This window comes from Silene latifolia, chromosome 1, assembly GCF_048544455.1.
Source record: "Silene latifolia isolate original U9 population chromosome 1, ASM4854445v1, whole genome shotgun sequence".
NCBI classification, from domain to species: domain Eukaryota; kingdom Viridiplantae; phylum Streptophyta; class Magnoliopsida; order Caryophyllales; family Caryophyllaceae; genus Silene; species Silene latifolia.
The window spans coordinates 5,299,798-5,312,614 of NC_133526.1; the positions used below are offsets into that span (position 1 = coordinate 5,299,798).

Sequence of the window (12,817 nt, forward strand, 5' to 3'; positions counted from 1 at the left end):
AAAGTCTATAAATACTCCTCAACCCTCATTGAGGAAAGGATCCACAATTTAACCTAAGAATCACTATTCATCTGGTAATATCTTCCTTATCTCTCTACAATACATACTCTAAGCCAAGCAACAACTTACCTCTCTAAGTTTACTGACTTGGGCGTCGGAGTGAGTACGCTCGGCCAAAGCCGAGCCCTCAGTTTGTTCATCGTTTCAGGAGACCGCAAGGAGGATTCAAGCAAAGACGTCATTCTACAAGCCACGGGTGGTAACAATACTTGCTCTGGAATTACACCCGGAACAAATATATTTGGAGCTAATATTTTTAGGAGTATAAAATATTTCCCTTAATTGGATACCGTAATTTGCGTCAGAATGTCATTTGATTTGATTTAAATTGTAAACGAAATTTTAGGATGAGTTCTCATTTTTTTTATTAACTCATCAAATGACACGTGGCGCAAGAATGAGTGTTGACACGTGGCGAACAAAGAAGTAGCTAGTTGTTACTTTAATATAATACTCCCTCCGTACCACACCAAATGTAACGTAGGGAAAAATGGAGTATTTAAGAAAAAGTTGAAAAAGTAAGGGTAAAGAGGGAATAAATAGGTGGGGTATGTAATTGGGTGTTTAATTGTGGGTTGGTAGGTGGGGTATGTAATGACATTTTGTGTAAATATTAAATGGTTATAAGGATAATTTGGTAATGTTGTGGGCCAAATAAGGAATGTTACCTTTAATATGGTACGTCCGTTTATAGTAAGTGTTACTTTTGGTGCGGTACGGAGGGAGTATATGATATGATGATTATCTCTCACTCATATTTTAACGAACCAGTGGGTCGTACAACCCGAAAACAAACCCATTATTATTGTCGTTTAGGCAAGTTATCATCTACACATTTTTCGCACCCCTTCGAAAAACATCGTTGTAATTGAACCTTATGCAACTTTTCTGACCAAATTGAATTGTAAGTCCTCTTTTCTTATCATTTTATCCATTAATCATCCATCTTATTTACTTAATTACACTCTTATCTGTTCTTTTATGATAAATTGATAATAATTCATGTATGTCTGAATTCTGGGTTAATTTTATTATATACTCCCTCCGTCCTAATCATTTGTTTACCTGAACGAAGTATGTTTTCAGGATTAATTACTGTATGTTAAATATGGTTGTTATACTTGGGTTGGTTAGTGGGTACTTGGCAAAGTTGGGTTTCTAGTTTGTTAGCAGTATGCACTGAAGGTGTTTGATGAAATGCCTCAATAAGGCGACATTCCGGAGAGTTTGTTTTGATGTGATTAAAGGGTTAATTACTAAGTTTGGGTTGTGGGAAATGTTTTGAGACAGGTTAAGATATCATTTTGATGAGGGAAGATCTTTTTTTTTCTTGGTTGTGTTAGGAGAATATTACGGTATATATCGTAATATACCGTAGTCGGAATAATATCTGTATTAGAATAAGTTATATTATATTGCGATATTAGTTGATATGATTTAGATATTTGAAGTACTATAAATATAGTACCATTGTATTCATTCCGAACACGAACAATTATCAATAATACATCGATTCTCTTTATGAACTCCCCCTCTCCGATTTCTAATGGGTTGGGTTCGGTTATGTCGTTACAATTATAGGTAGTTGTCTAGTTGATATTGTTTGCCACCTCAAGTGCCAGGGTGCTGGCAAGTGGAAATTATCATTTTCTTCATTTTAATGGAAATCGAGTACTCGTATTTCTGAATTTTGCTCAAAATGATTTCTGAACCTATCTTGTAGCTGCGAATTGAAAGCAAGTGTAGAATGAGCTCGATATTTTATGGAGGTAATATGAGGTGTTAAGACAAAGGGATTATGAATGGGTGGATATGGTTGTCTTGGTTTGTTCTAGGTAGGGGATTTTGCATCAAGGGATTATTATCAAGATTGAAACTAGATTTTGTAAAGAACCGTGTTAAAGTTGTTTGCAACAGAACACATCTAACAGTGTGATTCTGCTGCTGAGATGTATCTAGTTTACAGATGAGCCACAATATTATTTGGCACAAGTCAATTAGTTAAGTTAATAACTACTCTGTATGACTGTATGAGTCTTCTGGGGATTGCAGAATTTTGAATTATATTTTGGGCTTTCATTTAGTTAAGTTAATAGCTATTCCGCACAATCTTCAGAAATAATTGATGCTTCCCCCCCCCCCCCATATTTCTCCTGAAAAGGAAAGAAAAATGTTGATTATAATCTTTTGCTCTGTGTTAGGTTTCGGGTGAGAGAAACATACTGATGCACTGCTGGCTTGGTTATGATTTAGTAATGAGGTTTGAAAGATCATAAGAAGGACCATTTTTAGCAAATAAGTGTCTTACATGAAGGATGGAAGCACTTGCATTTCTGCAATCACCACCGTGCTTGAATATCATAAGAAGCTTGCCTCTGAAGGACCTTTCCAAGAACAATTTCTGTCCTAAAGTAAGTTCTCAAGTAGCCTTAAAATCAGAGGAGATTCCACTGAGCAATCACCTTGTACTAGATAAATTGCCCAAAACTGATACCTTTGCTTGGAACCATCTGATCAAAACCCATTTAGCTAATGGAGAGGTAGGAAACGTAATGTATGTATATGAGCAGATGCTTATACAGGGTCTACGTCCTGATAAACACACACTCCCTCGAGTGTTAGCTGCTGCTCGACTTTCAAATTCCTTGCTCCTTGGGAAACAGGTTCATGCTCATGCCGTTAAACTAGGAATTTCTTCCAAGGATTATGTCATCACAGCTCTAATGAAAATGTATGGCCATTTAGACGGTGCAGATACAATGAAAAAGGTCTTTGATGCATATAGTGTGGGAGAATGTTCCGTCTCTGGGACCTTGCTAATCTCCATGTACTTGAAGGAAAACAAACCCAGATCAGCACTTGATTTGTTCTACCAGATGGTATCTTCAAGTTCCCGAATCGATGAAATTGCGATAATGACCGTTCTTGGTGCTTGTGGTATGCTGCAATCTCTGGACGATGGAATAAAAGTGCATGCCATAGCCAAAGCTTGTGGACTTGAATCTCAAGTGTTGGTTAATAATGCTCTTTTAAAGATGTATTTAGATTTTGGAAAAATTAAGGTTGCTCGTGAAGTTTTTGATGATATGTCATCTAGAGACTCCATCTCTTGGACCGAAATGATTCGTGGGTACGTAAAGAATGGCGGATTCAATGAAGGTCTCAAATTGTTTAAGATGATGGTGTCAGAGAGTATTAAACCTGATCCACCTGCACTAGCGACCATTCTACCAGCTTGTTCAAGAATGACGGCTCATAAGCAGGGCAAAGAAATTCATGGTTACATGATTAAGAATGATGTTGAGATGAATGTTACTGTTCAGAATGCTCTTTTGGACATGTACATGAAATCAGGACACATCGAATCGGCTTCAGCGATTTTTAATGACATGACGTTCAAAGATGCCATATCATGGACAATTATGATATACGGCGCTAGCCTTCATGGGCAAGGTGCATATGGGGTTGAGTTGTATCATGAAATGCAGAAAAACAATCTGGAATCTGATGGAGTTGCGTTTTCTTCTGTTCTTCATGCTTGTGTGGCAGCAAATTTAGTTGAAGAAGGCAGGACTGTCTTTAGTTTAATTAAGAGGCCCGAAGTCCGGCATTACTCATTAATGGTTTCGCTACTTGCTCGGGCTGGACTTTTTGAAGAGGCAAAGATCTTTATCGAGGAAAACAAAATTGGAAATCACACTGAGGTGTTAAGAGCACTATTAGATGGTTGCAGAATCCATCGAAAGCTGATAACTGGTAAGAAAATCACTGAACAACTCTGTCATTTGGAACCACATAGTGCGGATAATTACATTCTATTATCAAATTGGTATGCTAGCAAAGGAAAGTGGGATATAGTATACAAATTGAAGGAAAATATTACAGATTTAGGTCTTGTGCCTAAAAGGGCTTATAGTTGGATAGAGTTTCACAATAAAATCCATGTGTTTGGAACCGGGGACATGTCGCACCCAAAATCTGAAGAATTATATGAGGAATTGCAGTGCCTGGTGAAGAAAATAGAACAAGAAGGTTTTGCTTTTGACACTGACTTCAGTCTCGATGATGTCCATGAGGAGAGGGAGTGCCTTCACATAGGGCATAGTGAATTGTTGGCTATATCCTTCGGTTTGATTAGTACAAAAGGTACTACTATCCGTGTCACCAAAAATCTTCGTGTGTGCAACAATTGTCATGCCATGGCGAAAGTCATATCTAGATTAGTAGCTCGGGAGATTGTACTTAAGGACCCTAGCTGCTTTCATCATTTTAAGGATGGACATTGTTCTTGTGGGGACTCATGGTAATAATTTGTAGGGGATAGTTTAAGTTTATAGCAATAGCTTAGTCGACATCAGTCTATCCCTAGTGATTTTGCGGGTTAGAGGATGGGGAGTACGGTTTGTCTCTGGGATACTACTGAGCTGCAATCGGAGAAAGAACAAGAAGTTATGTGCGCCCGAATGGTTATGACTTAAGAAGTTGTCAATTGTTTAAGCTTTAAATTAGTTTAAAAGGGATGAAAAGGACATTATTGTAGACGGATTTTGAGCCATATCTGCAGCTTTAAGGTTCGGTTGATGTGTTGAGATAAATATCAGTGCGTAAAAGAAGGTGAACACGTTATGGATTTATGGTGATTCAAGACGATTTGGTTTACGCAGTTAATTGCAGCAACGACACCATTAGCTGCATATGAGCTCTTGGTCTGTCCGGTTCCTGTTGTAGCAGTAGCAGACCGATACGTTTGCAGCTTGAGCTTACGGCTCAGTCAGTAAGTGGCTTGCTAGTTCCTTTTTGTAGAGCACTGATGTTACAGGCCTCGGCCGAAAAATTTATTGTGGGGACTGGCGTAAAACACACTACAAATTTCAAACGCAAAGTCACCCAACACGGTCCCAAAAGAGCACATCACAATTGTTTATTGATTTTTTTTTTTCTGATTTTGTATTAAGATACGAGTATTTTAGATGAGTTTTATAGTTAATGAAAATTTTGATTGAATGTTATAGTGGTGCCAGAAAATACGATTAGATGCAGTAGATTAAGAGTTGAGTTCGAGAGAGGTTGCAGAGACAAGTACAAATGTTGGTGCCGGAAAATTTCATAAACACTGCGATCCTAATTACTCGCAAACTGTATTTATTCAAACCGTATTCATATTTGATTTTGGACAAATAAAACCGTATATTTCTTGAGCAAGTCTTACATGAGGCCTTTTTAGCACAAATAGGATCCTACAACCTGTTGTACAGTAGCATTGTACAACAGGCCCATATATTACATATTAAACTATCTAAGCCCAATAAAAAAAAATTCTACACATCTCCATTTTTCCCTAATTCTGATTTATCTCCAGTCGACAAACCCTACCTCCTCTTTCTCTTCTCTAAATTTCTCTTAAACGACGACAAACCTCCTTTCTACGTAATTCTGAGTCTAATATGGTGAAAGGGAGGCAATTGACATCATAATCAAGAAACGAGAAGCAATTTACATCATCATCAAGAAGGAAAAATGGATCTAATAATACTTTGAGGTAAATTTCTACACCAATCATACGAACTATTATTAGAAAAATACAAGCTAAAAAATTCGAGCACATAAGAATACGAGCTATTAAGATAAGAATATGAGCTAATGTAAAAAGAATACGAGCTTAAAAGAATCACAAACTTAAAAATACGAGCACATAAGAATACGAGCAATTAAGATAATAATACGAGCTAATGTTATAAAAAGAATACGAGTTTAAAGGATCACGAGCTTAAAAATACGAGCACATAAGAATATGAGCTATTAAGATAAGAATACAAGCTAATGTAAAAAGAATACGAGCTTAAAAGGATCAAGAGCTTTAAAATACGAGCACATAAAAATACGAGCTATAAAGATAAGAATACGAGCTAATGTAAAAAGAATACGAGCTTCAACTATTTTCATGCATTAGAAATTTTGGATAAAAAAATTCCTTCCTCACGAGTCACTCATATTGATTTGTTCCATATAGTCAATTAATTATAATAATTTAAAGGAGAATATAATTCATTAGCTGGATGATGGATGAAGATGGAGAGCAATTAGAAAAATATGGAAGAAGTCAGAGAGAGAAGAAGGATTTGATTCAAAATTAGATTAAGTTGTTTTTTTTTTTGTAAAAATATTTGAAAAAAGACTAAAATAACCTTGGATGTACAATGCTCATTATACATCCAGTTGTATAGTCTTGGAACTGCCTTTTTAGTGTTATACTCTATACGTAGTCATTATAGTTATCAGTAAATGAATTACGAAATAGCCTATATAACATAGAAAAAATTATCTTTAATTTAAGACGGTTTTAAACACTCCGTAAGATTTTGTGTTACAGACTTCCAGTGTACCAAACTCCTAGGTTGCACGGACACTTCTCTTAATCAGCCGTCCCGTGTCCGACACCGTGTCGGACACAGACACTCCTCGGACACACGCCTAAACGTGTCAGACACCTATAAAGCCGTGTCTAACTTCCTACTTTTATTTGGGCACGTGTCCGACGCGTGTCCATGGTATTTGGGCACGTGTCCGACGCGTGTCCTTGGTATTTTTGACATTATTTGGGGTGAGTGATGTTCTTTAGACAAAAACTGAGATGTCGAAAGAGATTGATTAGAATATAGGTTTGGTTGGAAATGAAAATGAGTTATAATCAAGGCCAAATTTTACCTTCACATATTTAAATTTAATATCAAATACTTTTACAAAAATAAAATCAAACGTTTATAACTAAAAAATACTCGTATATATTTTATTATTTTATTAAATTTAAACGTGTCCCGTGTCCTAAATTTCATGGGATGCCGTGTCCGTATCCGTGTCCGTGTCCGTTTTGGTGCTACCTAGCCAAACTCTCCACTATTGTCCTGCCTCCAATCTTCAAAGACTATGGATTTTAAAAATGCATTCACTAAACTTTAACACAAATTCTTGTTTGTGACGGCACATATCCGTCACTCTTGAGTGACGGATACCATTTTACCTCACAAAGTACCCACTTTTTCTCTCTCTGCAACACTATTCATGTGGTCCCCTTTCTCCACTAACCCATTTTGTTACCATTTTAACTCACAAAATATCCGCCATAAATGGTAACCCGTCACAAGGGAGACCAATTAAAACTTTAAAATAACGTTGAGAATGTTGAGATACATGCCGCCAACTTCCTCTAAACTTTAAATAATACTTTTACTTTGTACAGTACTGACTACTGAATTAATTAATTATAAAAAAAACAGTCATATTTGGAGGCATAAACTTTTTTGCTTTTGTTACTCGTTTAGTAAGTGACTAGTATGGATCCCGCGCATACATGCGCGGTATTCATAGATCTTTTACTTACTTTATACTGTATTATTTAAGATTTAAAATTGACGTATTATTAATTTTTCATATTTTAATATGAGGATAAAAATTGAAATGGAAAATTAATTAAAAGAATTAAGTAAATTCATGAAATGTATATTTTAATGAAATTTTTCATCACAAAACTAATGATTTTAATTTATAAACTATTGAAATATTTTATTCTCTTAGTAATAAATAAAAAGGGGAATGCAAGTTGAAAAAATATTATCCCCTTTTTATTAAATGTCATAGAATTATTTATTGTATGAAATAAATCAGTATGACCTAGTCAAAGATAGGATATAATGAAGCCCAAAGCCCAATATAGAGCAACTCATTTAGGCGGGAAAACTTGAGAATCTCTTATTCTTTTAGTTTAAGGGGGATGAATGACATTACAAGCCGCCAACTACATTTTCAATTTTGATTATTAAACAAATCAACAATTGCATAGCATCATTCCGATAATAAAAATTACTATTTGAGATGGGTATAATCGTGAAACGAGTTAATTATAAGCATTAGTTAATTATAAATATATTTTTAAGTCCGTTTCGTACTTAAAACTGTTTTTAGCGACTTTTTTTTTTTTTTTTTTGAGGAAACCCTTGATGGGTACTAATTCATTGGTAATAAATTGCTTGCTCCAGTAGCAGTTACATGAAACGGAAAACCAGAAAGCCAAAATCTACGCCCAATATACCATGGTGAAACATGTGCTAATGCGTGTGCCACCGAATTAGAATAGTCTATTCTTAGGCCTTGTTCTTTTTGGCTCTATTTCTGCTCATTTCAATTCAGTTCAAGCGCAACTTCATTCAAATTAACTTTTGCTTCGACTCCATTCAACTTAGCTCAATTAAGTTCAATTCAGTTCAGCTTAATATCAATCAATTTAATTCAGTCGAAAAGAAGAGGACCAAATATATATTTCCGCATCCGTTTCATGCTTAAAAGTTAAAACCATGTTGATAAACTTTTTATCAAATACGGAGTAATTAATAAGGTATATGCTTGCTTATTTTTGGATGAAGACAAAATCAATTTTTAGTTGTTGTTGTTGGTCTCTTTTAGGGACTAAAAATTGTGAATGGACCATAGTGTTGTCGAATTTGAATACGTTCAACCCGGGAGAATTATAAGTGGCCAACATTTTTAAAGAGTCCTACCTTTAGGGATTGGCCCAAAATCTCTGGGCCCCACTTTTGAGGTTAGTGTGTTTATTTGCCACATGTAATCATCGTTTAATTTTTTTCATCACTAAGTTGAGTACCTTTGAAGGCAATGTTTAAAATACAAATTCAAATGTTAAGAAATGTGATTAATGTAGTGAAGATAATAGAGAGTGGAGGTTTACGTTAAGGTTTGTCCAAATGATTGGTTCGAGTTTCGAAATTTCTGGTGTAAGAGGAGACACAAGATCGGTACAATGTAAAATGAATGATGATGAATTTGATTAGTTCTTTTTGTTTTTGTGTGAGAAGTTATAAGATATATGTTTAGTATTGATGGAATTTAAACCCAAATCGATATTCTAGTTAAATTAGTTAACATTTACACTATGTGACTGTTATATCTATATTAGTATTTGTTAGACTCTATAATAAAAGTGACATATTTGAATTTGCTTAACGGAAATTTAAAAAATCCAAATTCAAACGCTAAAAAATGTGATTACTATAGTTAAGGTGATAAAGATTCGAGTTTTACGTTAAGTGGATATTGTAGGGAGACACGGGATTTATTACTACGTACTATATCACACGTGGTTCTACTCAAACTCTTAAATTAGTCTTACTTATCATCGTATTAAATTTATGATATATTATGAGTGGTTATGAAATTGATTATGAAATGAACCACGTAACCTGAAAAAATAAAAATCCTCGATAACTAAACCACCATAAATGGATCATACAACTAGTTATATGTTCAAACAAATCCCTTTTTTGAGCTCCTCTATAAACTTATTGGGTACACTACAAGGTTTCGGAAATTCACAAAGTTACTTACTCTATTTAGCTTAGCTTATTTACTTTGTAAAGTAGCTCACTCTTTACAAAGTTATTAAGTTCAATTTTAAAACAAGTTCTACAACTAAGGGTTTGTTCTTCTCGGCTGAAAGGGCTGAACTATACTTAACTGAATGAAGCTGATCTAAATTGAATGGACCTAAATTCATAGTTAATTTGTGAAGAGATGGGCTGAACTGAATTGAATGAAGTTGAACTGAACTGAATAGAGTTAAGCGGAACTGAAATGAACTAAAATGAACTGAAACTAAATCAGAAAAACCGGCCTTAAATGTTACGGATAAGTAGTATAGTAACTTTAGAAATTGGTATTTTCAATGTGGTTGTATATTAACTAATTATATGATCCATTTTTCTATGAACCACCTAAATCAAAAGCATACAAGCTAATGTTTACTTCAATTTTATTTATTTTTTAAGTAAATATATAACTTGTGCGTACCATGTCGTGAGGATTTGCAGTCTTTGCTTAGCACTTTATAAAAAGAAATCCTAATAAAATGTCACGTATGTGTGTCAATACTCTGGAATAGCAGTTACCAAGTTAGTTTATCTTTATCTCTTCTTTTAATTGTGCAAACAAAGTTGGTAGAGTATTGTGAAAGCTAAGTTAATAAACTTGTCTCACTAGATAACTTATTCAACTCAGCCCTAGCTTGATTGATTGCACAAATATTTGTTCAACTAATTTTTACTACTAGCTCCTCGTCACTATTGTATGTCATCAATCATATATTATAATAATCAACTAGACCTGTCAAATGCGTCAGGTGGTTAAGTCGCAAGCTTGATCATATAGATTGGGTTGAATTCGAGTTACAGATCAAGTTTTGGTTAAAAAAATTGTTCAACTAATTTATACTACTAGCTCCTCCTCGCTATTAATATTGTATGTCGTCAATCACATATATCATAATAATCAAGTAGACTGTCAAGCAACAGTGTGTGTCTGTCCGTCCGGTCGGTCGGTCATATGGGTTTGGTCGAATTCGAGTCAAGGGTTGGAAATGGGTCAAAAAATTTGTTCAACTAATTTATCATACTAGCTCCTCTCACTTGTTTATGTCGTCAGTAACAATCATAAATCATAATCGCCATGCAAAGGCTTTGTTCAAGAAGTTTACCTTGTGATGGATAATATTGGAAGAAATAGTGGGTTGATCGATTGGTTATGACTTTATTTGCGTCAATTAATGCATTAATTCATCAATATATGCAATTCAAGTTGCTCAATTGTGGGTACTTGGTGGCCAAATAAGAAGAAAAACTAATACTCCTCTCAATACTATATCGTTCTATTTGTTAAGACAATGACTTAAGGCGCATCTTAAAAAGTATTAAAATAGGAGTAAAAGAGTTGTGTAGGGTTGTTGATAGGAGAGAGAGATGAATTATTAGTAGTTAAATAAAGAATTGTGGGACCAAAACATAAAGAAAATTAATAAAATAGGAGTAAAAGAGTTGTGTGGGTTTGATTATAGGAGAGAGGAATGAATAAAATAAGAGTAAAAGTTTCTAAAAATAGAAAGGGGAACATTAGTTGAATAATCCGTTTCGGGAAAGAGGGAACATTATAGTGACTGAGAGGGAGTAATTGGACAAGTTTGGTGTACGATCGAATGTAATTTGGAACATTTTCATTATATTCTCTCTCTTTATTTCTCTTAGACGATTTAACGGTCAAAAATAGAAGTAATGGATGATGATATGAAAGAGAGAAAGAAATAAAAATGATCCTTACTCGGTAAAAGTTGCATTGGCAAGATAACTACTAGTAAGGAAGAAATTTGGTGGGAGAAACCTAAAAATGGGTTTCTAAAGCTAAACTTTAACGGATCAAAAATAGATGGTAATAAAGCTGCTCTAGGATATTCTATAAGAGATCATAATAGTCAAGTCGTTTTGCTAGGAGCAAAAAAGTGCGGATCTAATAGTATTCTTGTTGCTGAAGCTCTCGCTTTAAAAGAAGACATTTTAGCGGCTAAATACTTAGGAATCTCGAAGTTAATTGTAGAATGTGATAATTTATGTGTTATCAACTCAATCCGTAGTACTTGGCAAATTCCTTGGGAGATTTCTAGTATTATTAAGGATGTAAAATTAGATCTTCAGTTCTTTGATGAAGTGATAATTAAACATTGCTTTCGAGAAGCCAACAAAATTGCCGACTTTATGGCTTCTATTGAACATTCATGTCCAACTCTTTCGAGGTGGTTTGAAAGCCGGTGGCTTCAACTTAGCTCTATCATTCGAAAGGATGAGATAGATTGGTCCTACCTTAGAGGATCAATCTAGTTTTATTACCTAATAAAAAGAAAAAAAAAAAAAAATAACTCGCTTTCATACATTGTACATGTATTGTATAGGCATTAACCTTGCCTCTTACACATACCAAGTAAAAACATCTGAAATTAACGAAATTTCCGTATGCATGAGGATGACCCAACTTAATTCAAGCCATTGTTGAAAGATACTACGGAGTACAAGCTAGAAACAATTTCATACTCGAAATGACAATATATTTAGATAAATCAAGAGCAGAATCGAGCTTGAAGAATAAAACATTTTTTGACGATAATAGCAATAGACCAACTTTAATACTTTGGAGTCTTTAAGGAAAATATCGTTGGAAATCACAAGTGTAAAAATGTACTTTAATTAGGAATGGTGTGAATTAAATCCAAACAATCTTGTGATAACTCTTAAGAAAATGTACATAAAATGAAAGAAGATGTTGGGGTCAAAGTACGATTCACTTGCAATTGGTAAGAAAACTTGATTCACTTACGATTTGTTAGAAAACTGGTTAATTTTAAGGAAGATCTACTGATATGGAACTAAATTCACTTTTCGGGTAGTATGTTGACAACAATTTATATGGGAACGTAATTGTCAAAATCCAAAACAAAACAGCCTCCACATTAAATATGAATCAGTTTTGTATATTTTGTTCCCCAAATAGTCTTACTAAAAACAAATGAAAACAATCTTACCTATAAAAACATCTTCATTAAAATCAGACTTACACTAATATACTCCGTATAATTCAAAGTCAACACCCACACACGATGAACCTAAAATTAACCCGGTTATAATCTTGCTATTATAAATAATTAAATAAAATTATACGAAATACCATTCTATCGTATACTCTACCAGTCTACCATTTATATGTAAGTCATTATGATACAGAAAATCCAAATCATCTCATAATCTACCCTAAAAAAATTAAATCCATTTCACAATCAATTACTTTAAATGGTTAGATATTGTATAGGAAAGGTGTCCAAATGCTAGGTAGCACCAAAACGGACACGGACACGGATATAGACACGACACGG

The 12,817-nt window shown here is 34.3% G+C and overlaps 1 protein-coding gene across 1 annotated transcript; it reads left to right on the forward strand.

Moving 5' to 3' along the window:
- The first annotated feature begins 800 nt into the window (after positions 1-800).
- On the forward strand, positions 801-5,069 carry LOC141594789 (pentatricopeptide repeat-containing protein DOT4, chloroplastic-like). Its single transcript, XM_074414779.1, has 2 exons — positions 801-964; positions 2,262-5,069. Exon 2 carries the CDS (start codon positions 2,376-2,378, stop codon positions 4,365-4,367), a length of 1,992 nt encoding a protein of 663 aa, XP_074270880.1. The 5' UTR covers positions 801-964; positions 2,262-2,375; the 3' UTR covers positions 4,368-5,069.
- The last annotated feature ends 7,748 nt before the right edge of the window (positions 5,070-12,817 follow it).